The sequence below is a fragment of the Chelonia mydas genome, chromosome 13 (genome assembly GCF_015237465.2).
Source record: "Chelonia mydas isolate rCheMyd1 chromosome 13, rCheMyd1.pri.v2, whole genome shotgun sequence".
NCBI lineage: Eukaryota > Metazoa > Chordata > Testudines > Cheloniidae > Chelonia > Chelonia mydas.
Window position 1 is genome coordinate 30,431,211 of NC_051253.2, and position 17,321 is coordinate 30,448,531.

General features: G+C 45.8%; 1 protein-coding gene across 6 annotated transcripts in view; it reads left to right on the top strand.

The window, feature by feature from the left end:
- The window catches only part of NDRG3 (NDRG family member 3), a 124,500-nt gene that overhangs the window by 63,807 nt on the left and 43,372 nt on the right, over positions 1-17,321 (top strand). For 4 of the 6 annotated variants that reach the window (XM_043526805.1, XM_037915664.2, XM_043526804.1 and 1 more), the window contains exon 2: positions 16,204-16,309. In XM_043526805.1, coding sequence (XP_043382740.1) covers positions 16,204-16,309 — 106 coding nt within the window. Of the gene's footprint in view, positions 1-11,193; positions 11,262-16,203; positions 16,310-17,321 lie in introns of those variants that run through there. The other 2 variants (XM_043526806.1, XM_043526807.1) reach the window with 1 other exon arrangement.

Consider the following 17,321-nt stretch of genomic DNA (forward strand, 5'->3'; position numbering starts at 1 on the left):
TCAGGTTTCTGAATCATAACTGGCACAAGTGTGAGTTTTTAAACAGATGTGGTGAAATTAAAATTGAAGTTTAAAAGAATGAGCATAATGTAGTTTCAGGCATTATGCCTGCTCCTGCTATTTTGTGTGATATTAGAATAACCTTTGCCTATATTTTTAGAGCCCCCCTCCGTTACTGTGTCCATCCAAATAAAAGGGGAAACCATGAAAGTGACTCGACACAGTGCTGTCAAGTGCTCAGAGTAAGCCATATCCATAGAATATTCTTGGTTTAATCTTTCAGTTATAGTGATCTCTGGAGTAGGTAAAATCTTTTCAGGCAGAAGTGTTGTTTTTTTAAGTTATGTCCCTTTTGTAGGATTGGTTTCACAAAAATGTGGCATTCTGATCTGGTTACTGAATCAACTGCCAAGAAACCAAGGGGAGCCCTCCCAATGGGTCCTAGGCTGTGTGCTGTCATGGTGGCCGTCAGTGTGAAAGTGGGGGGGAATACGTCAATGGATTAGTTTGATTTTTGAGCCATTATTGGATAATTCAATCATTGGCTTTAAATTTTGCAGTTGAGTAAGAGAGGGCATAGAGTGATCACAAGGAAGATGTGTGTGATTCTGACTTTATCATGAGCACCCACCTGTGCTATGCCAGCTGGGAGCTGTGCACTTTAATAGTCATGGATAACAATATCCATGGCAGATTTAATTCACAGTGATGGGAACAGCTTATCAAAGAGGGAGCTATTTCTCCGCCATTTATAAAAGAGGCCTTGGGCAGAAATACGAAGCCAGAAAATGCTTTCTCACTTTTGGTAACTACAACACAGCATCTAACTTACTGCATTTGACAATGAGCCAGATCTTGTTTTATTGTCAGAAATGAGGGTTCTGACCTGGAATTCTTCTGATTTATACTCCAAAAAGTCTCTCTGTGGATACTCCTATTAGGGAATTGCACCAGTATTCTAGGATATCTAGGATATCTTTCTAGGTTAGGTGTCTTCAGTATAAGGTCTTGTAATAGAAGAATGTTTCAACGTGGCTTAGTGTCACCCATTGGTGATAGTTTAGGTATCACAGAAAGATTTTGAGAGCATTATTTCATTTTTCTTGCCTCCTTGTTTAAGCAGTCTTGTAGTCAGGCACTATTAGTGTAAACAGGTGGCTAAAAGGTATTTTCTCTGTGTAGCAGAGCGCGGCAGGGCCCCCTTGGCTTCTGCCTCTGCTAAGTCCACAAAATCACTCTGAGACCCTGGGGTTAGTATCCACCGGTGCAGTTTGTTCACTAGCTTGTTCCCACCACTGTTTCACCATGTATCGTTGGTCCTTCACCATCTGTGGGCAAAGGGAAGGGAAGAGCTACCTCCCTGCTTCCTCTCCCTGCCTTTTCCCTTTCTGCTCTTCCCATGGCTTCCTTGCCCTGAGGCTTTTATACACAGTCAGGCTAATTAGGCGGCAGCTGTCTCTGCTTCCCCAATTAAGGCCAGGTTATCTCCAGCCACCTCTAATTTATTACCCTAAATGGGAGCTGGTGTGACAGGGCTGAATCAGCAACCCTTTGCTCAGCACGCTGTCACACTCTGCTACACTCTGAGGCAATGTAATATTTCCCACACTTAGAGAATGAAAGTGTCATAAGAACATAAGAATGGCCATACTGGGTCAGATCAATGGTCCATCTAGCCCAGTATCCTCTCTTCCGACAATGGCCAATGCCAGATGCTTCAAAGGGAATGAACAGAACAAGGCAGTTATCAAGCGATCCATCCCCTGCAGTCCAGTCCCAGCTTCTGGCAGTAAGAGGCTTAGGGACACCCAGAGCATGGGGTTGCATCTCTGACCATTTTGGCCAATAGCCATTGGTGGACATATCCTCCATGAACTTATCTAGTTCTTTTTTGAATCCTGTTATAGTTTTGGCCTTCACAACCTCCCCTGACAAGAAGTTCCACAGGCTGACTGAGCGTTGTGTGAAGAAGTACTTCCTTTTGTTTGTTTTAAACCTGCTGTCTATTAATTTCATTCCGTGACTTCTGGTTCTTGTGTTCTGTGAATGGGGTAAATAACACTTGTTCACTTTCTCCACACCATTCATGATTTTATAGACCTCTATCATATTCCCCCCCCCCTTACTCATTTCTTTTCCAAGCTGTATAGTCCCCGTCTTTTTAAGCTTTCCTCAGATGTAAGCTGTTCCGTACTTTTTGTTGCCCTCCTCTATATTTTTTCCAATTCTAGTATATATATTTTTTTAGATGAGGTGACCAGAACTTCATGCAGTATTCAAGGAGTGTGTGTACCATGTATTTATTTAGTGGCATTATATGTTTGGTCGTCTTTTCTAACCCTTCCCTAGTGGTTCCTAACATTCTGTTAGCTTGACTGCCGCTGCACACTGAGCAGATGTTTTCAAAGAACTATCCATGGTAACTCCAAAATCTCTTTCTTGAGTGGTAACAGCTAATTTAGAGCACATCATTTTGTATGTATAGTTGGGATTATGTTTTCCAGTGTGCATTATTTTGCATTTATCAACATTGAATTTCATCTCACATTTTTTTGCTCCGTCACCCAGTTTTGTGAGATCCTCTTTGTCACGGAGTCACCAGGCAATGCTCTGGAACTACTCCATATGAAGCCGGTCAGGGCTCTGAGAGATCATGCCTCCTCTCTATGAGCATACTGTCTCCAGGGCAAGAAGCTTACACAGCTTCGACCTTCCTGGGTCTGACCTTGGAGCATTCAGCATCCCCTTCTCACACCGTGCGCTTCCCACAGCGAGTCCGCACAGGCAGGGCTCCTGGGGAAGCCAGAGGGCCCTGCACCCCAATTCCGCAGTCAGACATGACACTCAGCCAGCCAGTAAAACAGAAGGTTTATTAGACGACAGGAACACGGTCTAAAACAGAGCTTGTAGGTACAGGAAACAGGACCCCTCAGTCAGGTCCATCTTGGGGGCCAGGGAGCCCAGAGCCCCATCTGGGCCTCCCTCCATTTCCCCAGACAGCTCCAAACTGAAACCCCCTCCAGCCCTTCCTCTGGTCTTTCTCTTTCCCAGGCCAGGAGGCCACCTGATCTCTTTGTTCACCTTGCAGGGGAGGGGCCCTGGCCATCAGTTGCCTGGAGACAGGGTGTCTGCCGTTCTCTGTGCAGACACCATCACATTGGCCCTCTAGGGCTCTGCAACAATCACACACCCTTATCCCACCACCTAGATACTTAAGAAATGCCATGGGGAAACTGAGGCACCCACACAGTATTCAGAGAAAATATTAAGACCATTCCCACTTCGTCAGGCTCTTATAACTCTTTGCAGTCTGCTTTGGACTTAACTATTCTGAGTAATTTTGTATCATCTGCAAACTTTACCACCTCACTGTTTAGCTCTTTTTCCAGATAAGCTATGTATATGTTGAACAGCACTGGTCCCAGTACAGATCCCTGGGGGCATTGCTATTTACTTCTTTCCATTCTGAAAGCTGACCATTTATTCCTACCCTTTGCTTCCTGTCTTTTTAACCAGTTACTAATCATGACAGGACCTTCCCTTTTATCCCATGCTTAGGAGCCTTTGGTGAGGGACCTTGTCAAAGGCTTTCTGGAAGTCCAAGTACACTGTATCCACTGGATCACCCTTATTCACATGTTTGTTGACCCGCTCAAAGAATTCTAATAGATTGGTGAGGCATGATTTCCTTTTACAAAAGCTGTGTTGACGCTTCCCCCACAAATCATGTTCATCTATGTGTCAGACAATTCTGTCCTTTACTATGGTTTCAGCCAGTTTGCCCGGTACTGAAGGCAGGCTTACTAGCCTGTAAATGCCAGGATCATCTCTGGAACCTTTTTTAAAATTGGCATCACATTAGCTATCCTCCAGTCATCTGGTACAGAAGCTGATTTAAGTGACAGGTTACATACCTCGATTAATAGTTTTGCAATTTCGTATTTGAGTTCCTTCAGAACTCTTGGATGAATGCCATCTGGCCTGGTGACTTATTGCTGTTTAATTTATCAGTTTGGTCCAAAACCTCGTCTGACACCTCAATCTGGAACAGTTCCTCAGATTTGTCACCTAAAAAGAATGGCTCAGGTGTGGAAATCTCCATCACATCCTCAGCAGTGATGGTCAATGTACAGAATTCATTTAGCTTCTCCGGCATGGTCTTGTCTTCCTGGAGTGTTCCTTTAGCCCCTCGATTGTCTAGTCGTCCCACTGATTGTTTCGCAGGCTTCCTGCTTCTCGTGTATTTAAAAATATTTTTGCTGTTAGTTTTTGAGTCTCTTGTTACTTGCTGTTCAAATTCTTTTTTGGCCTGTCCAATTATACTGTTACACTTGTCTTGCCAGAGTTTATGCTCCTTTCTATTTCCCTCAGTCGCATTTGACTTCCAATTTTTAAAGGATGACTCTAACCACCTCTTTTACTCTGTTGTTTAGCCATGGTGGCACTTTTTAAAATATTTAGGGTATACGTTTAATTTGAACCTCTATTAGGTGTTTTTAAAATGTTTCCCTGCAGCTTGCAGGCATTTCCTTCTTATGATCACTTGATTATCACGACAAAAGTTTTTTTCTCCTGCTGATAATAGCTCATCTTAACTAATTAGCCTCTCACAATTTATATGGTAACTTCCAACTTATCTGTGTGTGTGTGTGTGTATATATATGTCTTATATATGTTCCATTCTGTGCATCCGATGAAGTGGGCTGTAGCCCACGAAAGCTTATGCTCTAATAAATTTGTTAGTCTCTAAGGTGCCACAAGTACTCCTGTTCTTTTTGCAGATACAGACTAACACGGCTGCTACTCTGAAACCTTCTTATGACTGTTTAACTAGCTTCCTCATTTTTGTGTAGTTCTCTTTCTGAAGTTAAATACGACTGTGGTGGGCTTCATTGGTATTACTTTTACACATCTGCGCACACACACTTGGTCACTATTACCAAGCGGTTCAGCTGTATTCACCTCTTGGACCAGATCTTGTGCTCCACTTCAGACTAATTCAAGAATTGCCTCTCACCTTGTGGGTTCCAGGACTAGCTGCTTCATATCCTGGTCATGTGGTCAGTAGTATATTTCTATTGCTATACTCTTATTATGTAAGCATGGAATTTCTATCCATAGAGATGCCATGGTACAGTTTGATTCATTTAAGATTTGAACTGTTTGACTGTCAAATTCTAAAAGTGATTCCAATCTAAGTATGACCACATTCCCTCAAATAGCTGCTAAATGTACATCTTATGTAGGCTCAGGTCATTTGAATTATCCCTCAGGGACTTGGCTCTTCTTTGCCTGGCCATATCCATGAATTAGAGGAGCCAGAGCTTCATGCTTTAAAAAGTTGTTGTGTATAACAATTGTTCTGGAGTGATTAGATGGAGTTTTTCAGTTCTCTCTCAGAATGCTGACAATTTGACTTCTGTGCAAAGAAACTGGAAATGTGGTAGAATATGAAGCCATCATTGCTGGTACAACACCAAAAATGTAGGGGCTAGGGCAGAAAGAGGGAGGAGCAAACTTGGTTGAGTGTTTAGACATTGAAAAAGAAATTTGGACCCTTACCTCCCTAGCTGAAAGGTTACTGTTAACCTGCATGTATAAATATAAGACTTGGACTGGCCTGTATAAATGGCTAATGACAGCTCAAGGAGAATTAGTGAAGAACTGAGGAAAAAGCAGAGGGCAGCAAGGATAATAAAGGGTCTCCAGGGCTATAAATGAGGGTTTTATTACTTGGAAAAAGAGGAATGTTCCAAGATTAAGGTGCGCATAATCAAAGGGGTCTAGAGGAGCTGTATGAACAACTATTGGAAATAAGTAAAGGAGTACTTGTGGCACCTTAGAGACTAACCAATTTATTTGAGCATAAGGTTTCATGAGCCACAGCTCACTTCATCGGATGTGGCTCAAAAACAGGGTGTGGAACAAAGGCAAGCACTGTGCAGGAGAAACATTTTTCTGCAGAAGATAAAAATTGAGGAAGAGCCTCTCCAAGGCTGCAGCAGTGTGAATGCTGAGTAAATGACTAAGATGCAAGGAAATGAGTAGGCTTCTGAGTATCTTGCTCAGTCTGCAAACACTAGTTTTCACCTTGTGTCCCGTCTCCACTCCCAGATCCCCTTTGGAAGGAACTTCCTTCTTGGCTTCTCATATCCATAAGACCTGCTTACTCAAGTCTGTAAGGGAGAGTAAGCAGCCCTTTGGAAGACTAACCCAGTTTGTTACAGCTTTGAACCTACACGCTCTCTGAAGAACAGGCTTCCCAAGGCACATAGTCTCTGCTAGGCTGGCAGTCAGAGACAAGTAGTGTTGTAGTTGACAAGCAGGATATGAGAGACAAGGTAGGTGAGGTAATATCTTTTACTGAGAGAAGTATACATTTTCCCAGGTGTAACTTTTACATGTTTTGCATCGTAGCTTGATAACTGTATTAAAGAATTGTCCCTGTGAGAGATCTGACAAGTCTAATGTAATTTGTAAAGGCAGGAGTGTGACAAGTCATGGAGCTGATAAATTAGAAGCACTGGATTGGTTATGATGAATGAAAAAGGACTTGCAGCAGCAGAGCCCAAAGTTTTGTTCCAGAGTGGCTGACTCTGGAAAGTAATTATCCCCTTTCAGGTGGTGTGTGGGAGATTCTGTTTCCGTGATACATGAGAATGTTAAAGCAGGTGCATTGCAAGAGGCTAGTGAGTGTTTCAGGCCTCTGATTCTGAGTGAGGAACAGCACTCTGAGGGCTTGTCTGCACAGAAACTGGAGTTAAAATAACTAAGAGCGTTGTAATTCGCACCTTCAGCTATCCTGGTGGTGTTCTGTGGGTGTACGCACTTCTTTCAGAATAAGAGCACTCTATTTCGGTATAATTTAAATAAAAATTTTACCTGTCTATTTAGGGCACTCTTATTCTGAAATAGCTTGTACATGCATGCTTTTGGCTCCTGTTTCCACATAAGCAAGCCCTCAGTGGGAGCGTTGTTAATGCTCTGGCAGGATAATGGAGCTTCCACTTATTATCAGCAGCGAGGATCTGATTTACTGAGGACTTGTTTGAGTTTGAGGATGTCTGCAAGAGGGTATTTGATCCCCTGCCCCTGTAGGACTTTCCTGTCCCCCTGCTCAGGGCTCCAGGCCCCTTGTCAATTATGTATCCACCAGGTGACTTTGTCTTGATGCTTGTGTAACCCATTTCCAGAGAGTGCAGATCTAGCCAAGTCTCCAAGAAGCCTTTGGGAAGGAAAAACTGGTTTAGGAGGAGTTTCCTGAGAGAGTCATCTGTGTGCAAATGCAAGTGTAGGGAGCAATTGCCCAGGACATGTACTGAGCCATACAAAGAGAAATGTATGTGTAGATCATTCCATACAAACCTGTTGCTTCGGCTGCACCCTGCTTTCTGCAGAGCTCTTCCTTTTCACTTGAGTGTTTCTCTCACTTTTGGACACTTCTCTTTGCTGTCATATTGAATGTACTCTAAGGTTAATGTTATAACCTAGCTTGTTGGTTGTTGGTCACTTAGATGACCGGGAGGAAGTGGGATATGAGAACCAACTTTCCCTCAGAGTGCAGTTCCAGGCTATATGTGTTATATTGTTTGATATACTAGTGTCTGCACTAACTCTGTGTGAGCACACAAGTCAGTGTGCTGAGCAAAAAAGTCTGCAGTTCCTTTCCAAGGGGTCTTCAGGTTGCGTAGGAGACAGAACCATACCTGTTAGTCATTGGCACTGCTCTTGAAGGACCCACTGGGTCTGTCTGCCTCTTCAGTTGCAGGCAGGCGATACTAGACCCCACTACCCTTTGAGGAGATGATCTGTATGGTTCTCAGCCTGCTGCATACTAAATATTGGGCCTTGGGAAGCCTGCTGCCCAGCGTGGATAGGTTTAAAGTTGTGAAGCGCTGGATTAGTCTTCTAAAGAGCTGCCGGCTGGCTCATACACTTTAATTTTATTTATTGTTTGTTTTTTTGGAAGTTAAATCACTTTTATTTAATGCTAGGCAGTGGGAACAATAGGAGAGTAGGAAGTGAACTGTTACCAGGCTAACATCAGTGTTTTGTTGTTGTGAATCACCGGTATTGCAGTAGCATCTAGCGTCTGAAATTGGGGGGAAGCTAGGTGCTGTATGAGAGAGCCCAGAAAGCTACAAGCTACATCGACAAGGCCAAGAGAGGGAGTATTATCTGCATTTTACAGGTGACACTAGTCTCTCTCCAAGTTGTTCCTGAGCCTTTCACTGCTCCACCAGCAAGTCAGAGCAGCCATCAGATGTGGCTTCCCACCCCAGATGCAGCCTTCTAGTGCGTTTTCAGTTGGAGGAACCCAAGCAAAGAAGTGTTCAGGCTGTGCATGGCGTTGGTTGCGTAGGAGACTCTGAGAAGACGCCTCTTCATGGTCTGTGGCACCTGGGAGAACTTTTGCCTAAAGAGTCCACTCTGCACCAGCTGCACTCCTTGTCTGTGTGGCAGCAGATCTAGGCCAGGCAGGAGGACTGGGAGTCCAACAGTAATGAGATTTCCAAGGTGGCATTAAAGCCTTTTGCCTGGCCGGCCGCCAGAGCAGTCACTCTAAGGTGTCAGAGCACAGTGGCGTGGAGCGTTCTGCTGAATGGGAGAGAGCTTCCACGGGTCCTGTCAGCATTCCCTTCCTGCCAGTGTCTGGCCCAAAGGACATCCTCCTTCAGAGGAGAGTAAGCCAGCTGCAGGGAGTAAACTCTCCTGATATAAGGGCACTCTGTCACCTTCTGCTGTCCTCTCAAAATCCATTCAGCTCCTGTAACCTTCACCCACTCTGGCTCTGCTTTCAGATCATCAGCAGCTGGAGAGTGTAAAATCCTGGGGGCAGGACCCTTTATTCTGTTGCAGGATGGAAGTGGGGGGTGATCAGATTTGTGTACCATCTAATTTTTCTTGGTCTTGTGCTCTACATACTTCCTTTCCAGAATTTCAGCTAGCAGGGCGTAGCCTGCAGTGCATCTGCTAATAGTCCAGCCCCTCTTTTCGTTATCCAGGCCGCCTGGATAAGGGCTAATCCTTTATTAGACAGGACTGATGAGAACATACAGGATTTTTGCACTTTGTGAGACTGTTCCAACCACTTGTGTTGCGGGGGGGGTGCCCTGAACAGGACTAATAGGGCAGCAGGAGGAGAGTGGGGCAATGGATTTTCTTGATGCAGCTCTGCAGAGAGATTAAGCTGGAATAAAATCTTTCTGGCTCTGTGCTGATTTACGTCTTCTCTATTGTTGCTAGGGCATTAGCTCTGGGAGGAGGGAGAGCACTATGCTGACATCATGGAAATGACCTGCCAGACTGTCTGTGTCTTGCAGGGCAGCTTCTGGCTTATGAGTTGCTTCCTCTCATGTTCAAGTTAAATTCAGAATAAAAATCGCAGCTCATCCCCAATTCCCTAGTAGCAATCAGGAGGGGATGCGTTCCCTTATTAGTTCTTTTAACTTAGGTATTGTTTTATCCATATATCATACCTGTGTGAGCGGGAAATGGCAGAACCATTGTGAGGATTTGAGGCCTTGTCTACGCCATAGAGTTTTGTCGACAGAAGTCTGCTTTTGTCAACAAAACAGTGGAGGTGTACACACTACAGTGCTCCTTCTGCCATCAAAACTCTCCTGCTTTGCCGACAGAATAAAACTACCTTGCCAAGAGGCGTAGAGATTTTTGCAGCAAAGTTATATCGACAAAGTATCAGTGTAGACACTGTGTTTGCTTATGTCGCTGTAAATGGCCTCCAGGAGGTGTCCCACAATGCCAGTCCTGATTGCTCAGGTCAGCAGTTTGAACTCCACTGCCCTGCACCCAGGTACACAGGCATCCGCCCCTCCTCCTTTAAAGGCCTGGGGATTTTTGAAATTCCACTTCCTGTTTGGTCAGCATGGAGATCTCACATTGCATTTTCCCAGCTGACCATGGCAGCTCCATGCAGCAAACACTCTCCTGCCTGGAGCACACCTGAGCTGTTGGATCTGCTGGAACTGTGGGGAGGGGAGGCTGTGCAGTCCCAGTTCCACTCCAGCCATAGGAACTTCAATACCTGGTCACATTTCTCATGGCATATTGGATAAGGGCTACAAATGGGACACGCATCAGTGCCGTGCAAAGATAAAGGAGCTGAGGCAAATGTACCAGAAGGCAAGGGAGTCAAACCGTCCCCCTGGTGCTGCGCCAAAGACCTGCTGCTTCTATTAGGATATGGATGCCATTATCGGCAGTGACCCCACATCCACCACCAAGAGCTCTGTGGATACTTCAGCGGGGCTAGAGACAGCAAACAGCAGACTAAACCGCAAGGATGAAGTCATGGATAAGGAGGTCGAATTGGAGGATGATGGGGAGCCCACGGCAGGGTCATCCGATGGCGCAGTGAGTCAGGACCTCTTTTTCCACTCCGGAGGGGTCTCGCCAGTCCCAGTAGTCCGTCTCTGGCATGTTGACGCAGGAGAGGAGAGCTCTGGTAAGTGATCTTTTTGAGTTGATGCTGCTCGGTTATATGAGGTAGAGCTGTCCTTTGCTTTGTATATTCTAGAATTGGGTGACGGGATAGAAGTGTACAAGACTAGCTGTGTTTGAGTGTGCTCCACCTTCCTTTGTGCAGCTAAGCAGTGTGGCAGAACAGTGTGTTAATGCACACTGAGATTTCAGGGGAATCCTCCAGAGAGATCTCTAGGAAACTTTCCTGGAGGTACTTGCCAATCCTCTGCTGAAGGATACTCCGCAGAGCTCCTTTCTTCCTTCCCCCATTGTAGGAAATTTCCTGCCCCCATCGGCAGTCATTTGTACAGGGACCAAAGCAGCTCACAGGCAAACAGCATAGGGACCTGGTCTGAAGCCGCATGCATGCAGGAGATGCCCGTTTGCATCCTTGCTTACCCTCAGGAGCGAGATATCGGCATCAATGACCCCTGCCTGTGGAAAATGGTGGCAGAATTTACAATAGTGTCCCTAGTCACCTGCAAGTGAGCCCCTTAAAAAACCTGCTAGACCCTGTGCCCCATCTTGAGCGTCCCCCTGCCCGGGCTGAACTCACCATGTTGAGGGCATTCACCGATCTGTGTGCTTGCAAAGGGACAGTGAGAAACTGATTCATATTTAAAAAGAGGTGCATCTTACTATAATAATTTGGTGCTGTTCGTGCACTAACAATCATGCTCTGTTTATTATTTCTTGTGATCATGCAGATGTGGCCTTCAGGGGAACCCCATACGCACCAGCAGAGTGTTTCCACCAGTTAAGGAAGCAACCAAGGAGAAGCAAGGAGGACATGTTTCAAGAGATGCTCCAATCCTCAGAGGCTGAAAAACAGGAATGCAGGGCGTGGAGAGAGACTTTATAATTTTATTTTAATACAGACAGGACAGAAAGGAGAGTCAGGAGTGAATATTAAGGGGCCAGGAGCAGATGATAAAAGTGATGGAGGAGCAGATGGAGACGTTGAAGTTTCTAATCACACTGCAGGCTGAATTCATGTGTTCTCAGCCCCCTCTGCAGCTGATAGGGGCCCTATGCGGTATTATTAAACTGGTGCCCCTATGCCTGATGGCAGCCCGGGCTCACATTTGTATTTTAGATAAGGATGGTCTTTTGAAGGATTTATTTAAAAAACTATGTCTGAAGATCCAAGCATTTAAGGCTAAAGATGAATACTCAGATTGTGCATCTAAAAACTATGCAAGGATTGTTTAGAGATGTGATTTTATAATCTTCAGCAACACACTAATGAAATATTTTTAAAGCAAATTTTAAACTAAGGTCCTGTAGACTAACATGTTCTAAGTAAATATTACAGTCATGCACAACTGTTTTTGTAAGTAAATTCAGAAACTGACAGTATATAACTGGAGGTTTGCAAATTCCTGTTAAATGGCTTCATTACCACTTGAATGATTCTTTAACAGTTTCAGGGTTTTGCTAATAGGTCTGGCAGCCTGTAGGAATGGTCAGAACAGGGATAGGAAGAGGTGGTAGGTTGGACATTAAGGCCTAGGGGTGACCCAAATTTTCAGGTGCCCTACGCAGCTACGTATGCCTAAGGACGGCCCTGCTCCCCACATACATTCCTTGCAACTTCCGAGCCCGTCTCAGTACCCCATTCACTCTACCCCTTCAGACAGCTTCCAAAATTATAACTGGACTTAACACAGCTGTCAGAGTGTATGCTGCCCTTCATTGTTATCTCCCTCTCCATCAAGCCTTTTGTGTGTGTTGTTAATTGGTATTTAATAAAAACATACTCTGAAAGATAGCCAATCTTTGTTTGTCTCCTACACACAGGTTGCTGCTGGCATTAATAAACAGTTGCAATTTTAGCATTTGCTGACTACAAATGACAGTCAGAAATCATTAAAATTTTCATGCAAGGCAGCAGGTTAACAAAGCATGGCAGAGTGCTGTATAGAAAGACACATTACTGGTGCACATTGTCAAAATGTTGCCTCAAAGCCTCCCTGATTCGAACAGCTCCCTTTTGTCCCCCTCTAATAGCCTTGGTATCAGGCGATCCGCCTCTGCGCACCACCCCAGGGGAAACTTTTCACCCTTAGCCTCCTGCTAAAGGCACATTCTACAGTCATTCTGCACCTGCTCAGCCTATTGAAGCGCTCCTTGCTGCTGTCCAGGTTTCCTGTGTAAGGCTTCATGAGCCATGGAAGTAAGGGGTATGCTGGGACTCCCAGGATTACTGTGGGCATTTCAACATCCCCCATTGGAATCTTCTGGTCGGGCAAGAAAGTCCCTGCTTGCAGCGTTCTGTACAGACCAGTGTTCCTGAAGATGCTTGCGTCATGCACCTTCCCGGACAATCCCACATTGATGTCAGCGAAACACCCACAGTGATCCACACGCTCCTGCAATACCATAGAGAAGTAGCCCTTCCTATTGATGTACTCCATTGCAAGATGGTCCAAGGCCAAAATTGGGATATGCCTGCCATCTATCACCGCTCCTTAGTTTGGGAATCCCATTGCTGCAAAGCCATCCACTGTTTCACACACATTGCCAAGAGTCACAGTCCTTTGTAGCAGGATGTGATTAATGGCCCTGCACACTTGCATTAATACAGCCCCAATGGTAAACTTCCCCACTGCAACCTGGTTCACAACCCCCGGCTAGAAGTCTGGGGTCGCCAGCTTCCACAGGTTGATTGCCACACCCTTCTCCACGAAGAGGGCAGCTCTCATTTGGGTGTCCTTGCCCTGCAGGGCTGGGGTGAGCTCCGCACACAATTCCAGGAAGGTGGCTTTGCGCAACCAAAAGTTCACGCATAACAATGTGATCCCACCACTCAGTGCTTGTTTCCTGAGCCCAAAAGTGGTGGTCCACCCTGTGCAGCTGCTCTGTGAATGTCAAAAGTAATCTGGTACTGTTTGCTTCCATGGCATGCAGCAGGTCAGGCATTTGAGTCCTGTTCAGATTGGGAGCTCATGATATACTGCATGACCAGCCACAAGGTGTTCAAAGCAGTGACCCCAGCAGCAGAGAGCAGAGTAGGATCCTGTGCTTTCAGACAGAGGTGGCAGGTGCACAGTAAACAGGGGCTGTGGAAAAATGCCATGAAACACAGTCGGAAGCCCATGAAATGATGGGATGGAAAAAACTGCATCATGGGCTGTTGACCCCACGCTCATGATGCACTGCGATCCACCCTGCCTTCCCCCAACTCCTAGCTGCAGAAGGTGGTGAGTAGCACAGTGGGATAGATACCGACAATGCACTGCTCTCACTGTCAATGCGAAAGCGCCAACTGTGGGCCCGCTCTGCTGACACAAGGAGGGTTGTGTGAACATGCAGAAGCGATGTAATTATAGCCGTTTCTGATCGTCGGCGTAACTTGCGTCGACAAAACTCTGTAGTATTGACAAGGCCTTACTTACGTGTGTGCTACAGGAACTGTTTTATTTGAACATGAAAAGAATCTGCTGCAAGCAGACCCAGAGTAAGCTCCTGCGTCCATGCACGGAGAGGCTGAATTCACAGCTTGATCGCAAGCCTCCTCATAGCGAACCAGAAATACAAGATGATGAACTCTGGGGTGGGCAAGGGGAGTGATCCAATTTAGAACTGTGAGAGAGACCACAGTGAGCTGTAATCATCATTTTAGCTTCTTGCTCATCCAGTAGATTGGTCAGATGCAGGGAGGCACATCTGTGTAATATGATGAAATGCCAAATGGGCAGCCATTCTGTTTGCAGTGTACGTTTTCCAGCCACACTGAGCTCTTCAGGTCTGGGAAAGGTACTCCTAGCATCACAGCAAAATGCCCAGTGGAACAGATTGTTTAGCGTGAATAGTTAGCACGTATTGTGAGGGACCATTCAAGATAGAGTGGCCCGTTAACACCTCTGCAGGACAAAAAGAGGGCTGTTGAAGGAAATAGGAAATTGACAGAACATAAAAACACCCTATCACTTGTGGGTGAACACTTTTCACAAACCGATCACTCTGTCCAACCTGCCGGTCGTTATCCTGAAAGGACGCCTGCACAATCCTTTCAAAAAACGAGCCTGCAAGCTTAAATGCATAACTCTGCTAGACTCTAAAACTCATGGACTGAACAGACGCTGGATTTATGGCTTATTAAATAAATTGGTTAGTCTCTAAGGTGCCACAAGTACTCCGTTTCTTTTTGCGGATACAGACTAACACGGCTGCTACTCTGAAACCTACAACAATCTGTAACCCATAACCCGTCTTTCTGTCCTGTGACTGCATGAATAGCAGGGTAGCATGAGCAGTGGCTGCAAAGGCAGGCACAGCTGAGCAGTGCCAGAAAATGGTGGGTCCATACACGGCACAAGTCAGCCGTGCCTGCACTGCCCATGCTACACTGCTATTTACACTCACGCTAGTGCTCATGGAGCTATTGCAAGTATGTGCACCCGAGCTGGGAATCACACGCCAGCTCGTAGCATAGAAGTAGTGTAAATGTGTCTTAAAATATCTCCCAACTCATCCTAATGCAGAAATTGCAGGTCCAGGGAAACATGTTAGTGGTTTTCTATCACTGCTGCACATTGACCGTAGGTTTCCACTGAGCTGCCCACAACGATGCCCAGGTCTTATTCGGTGATTATAGTTGGTACAGAACCCAGCACGTGTGGGAGTATTTAATATTCCTTCCAGTGTGTGTTACTTTGCATTTGTCACCAGTGATTTCCATCTGCCATTGTGCTGTTCGTTCACCTGGATGGTGGTTTAATTGTATTGTGGTAGTTCCTGAGGACCCTAATCATAGACCAGGATCCTATTGTGCTTGGTGCTGTACGAACACACAGCAAAAACACAGTCCCTGCCTGAGGAGGGTAGCTTGATTAGGTTCTACTGAAGTTCCTCCGTCTACTCTTGTAGACGTTGTACATACACATTGTAAGGAGAGTGATCACTTTAGATAAGCTATTACCAGCAGGAGAGTGGGGTGGGAGGAGGTATTTTTTCATGCTTTTTGTGTGTATATAATAAGATCTTCTATACTTTCCACAGTATGCATCCAATGAAGTGAGCTCTAGCTCACGAAAGCTTATGCTCAAATAAATTGGTTAGTCTCTAAGGTGCCACAAGTACTCCTTTTCTTTTTGCGTCTACTCTTGGTGGGTCAGGTCTTGGCTAAGCTGAATAGTGTAGGAGTGCCATTGGAAATGGTGACGGCATTCGTCAGAGACTGCTGGGACTTAATCCCAGATCAGCCACAACTGGAACTGTGTCTGCTCCATTATCCCTTCTAAGTGCTGGTTCTCAGCTGGTTTTTGTTGAGTGGAGCAGTCTTAAAGCACCAGTGCAACTAAAAGAGCAGATCCATACAACACACTCAGAGCCGCAATCTTCCTGCTAGGTTAAATTCTGTGGTGTTGCACAAGTGGGAAACTCTGCAGCATCCGAGCTCTGTGCCCTGCATATCTCCTGCGTGAGAACTGATGAAGTGTGTGTGTGGGGAGGCCAGTGTGTTGCACAGGTTTCAGCTGGTGAGAGATTCCTAGCAGGGGTTCCCTGCAGTCTGGGGAGGTCTCTCAGTGTGTGACTCAACCAAGCTGCTTTCCCCACTGTGTTGTAGATGTACCATGTTGCACTGGGAACAAGGCCAGGCGGTTTCAGGATTAGCATGTCCTAGTAGCTGTGCTGTAAGCATAGCCATCGGTCACAGTGGGGAGCATCCTTTTGAAATGTCATCATCTCTAACCCTGTCCTCTCCTTCTGTTCCAGGGTCACTGATTTGCCACTCTGCAGATTACACGACTCTACACCCGTTGCCATGGATGAACTGCAGGATGTGCAGCTGACAGAGATCAAACCTCTTCTGAACGATAAGGTAATGCTTACTGCCCCTCCGCTCTCACTCGCTGGACTCACGCTAACTCTGGGTCCACTCGCAGCCAGCCAGGAATGCCGGGGGCCAGACTCCCCAGTCACAGAGTGAACGAGCTTAAATGCTTAGAAATGGCAATTGCTCTCCACTCCCCAAAGACCATTAAGGAGCAGCACTGATAGGCTCTGATGAGGACCCCATCCAACTCTGCCAACGTGATGCAGCCTATTCTATGAAGTCCTGTGGGTGGGGGTGGAAATTGTGTGGCAGGTGGCATCACTAAAACCCTGGGCTGTAAGAGGTTTCTAGCAGGGCCATCCTGGTGATAGAAATTATAGGAGATATCGGTTTCTCTCCCATGACGTGGTGCCATGACTTCCTTACCTGCCTATTGTATGCAATGTAGCTTTAGCATGTTGGTCTCAAGATATTAGAGAGATAAGATGGGTGAGGTAATTTGTTTTACGGGACCAACTTCTGAATGGTCCCTTACAATATGTGCTAACTACTTATGCTAAACACTCTGCTCCACCTTGTATTTAGCTGTGAGACTGGGAATACCCTTCCTAGACCTGAAGAAGAGCTCTGTGTGGCTCGAAAGCTTGTCTCTCTCACCAACAGAAGTTGGTCCCATAAAAGATGTTACCTCACCCACCTGCCTACTGGCTTTCAAAGTCTGCTGTCTACACGAGATTGATGACAGGGGAACCTCACCTGGCATTCCAACTGGATTCTGCAGAGCATTGCTGTAGCCCTCTTAAGACAAAGTAGTGCAGTACTGGGGCACTTGGGAAAAGCTACAAAAGCCCAGCAAGTATTTAATCTTTTCATGCTATTGTCTTTGATGAGGGCACTGAACTGGCCTGTGCTGTTAAGGAAACTCTAGCCCAGTTAATGCTACGCTGCACTGAAGCTATGACTGTCCAGGACAGGCACTCGCCTGGGCTTCCCCAGTAAGATCTGGGAATCTATCATCTCAGATACTGATTGGTAGGCGGAAATTTCAGATCGCTTC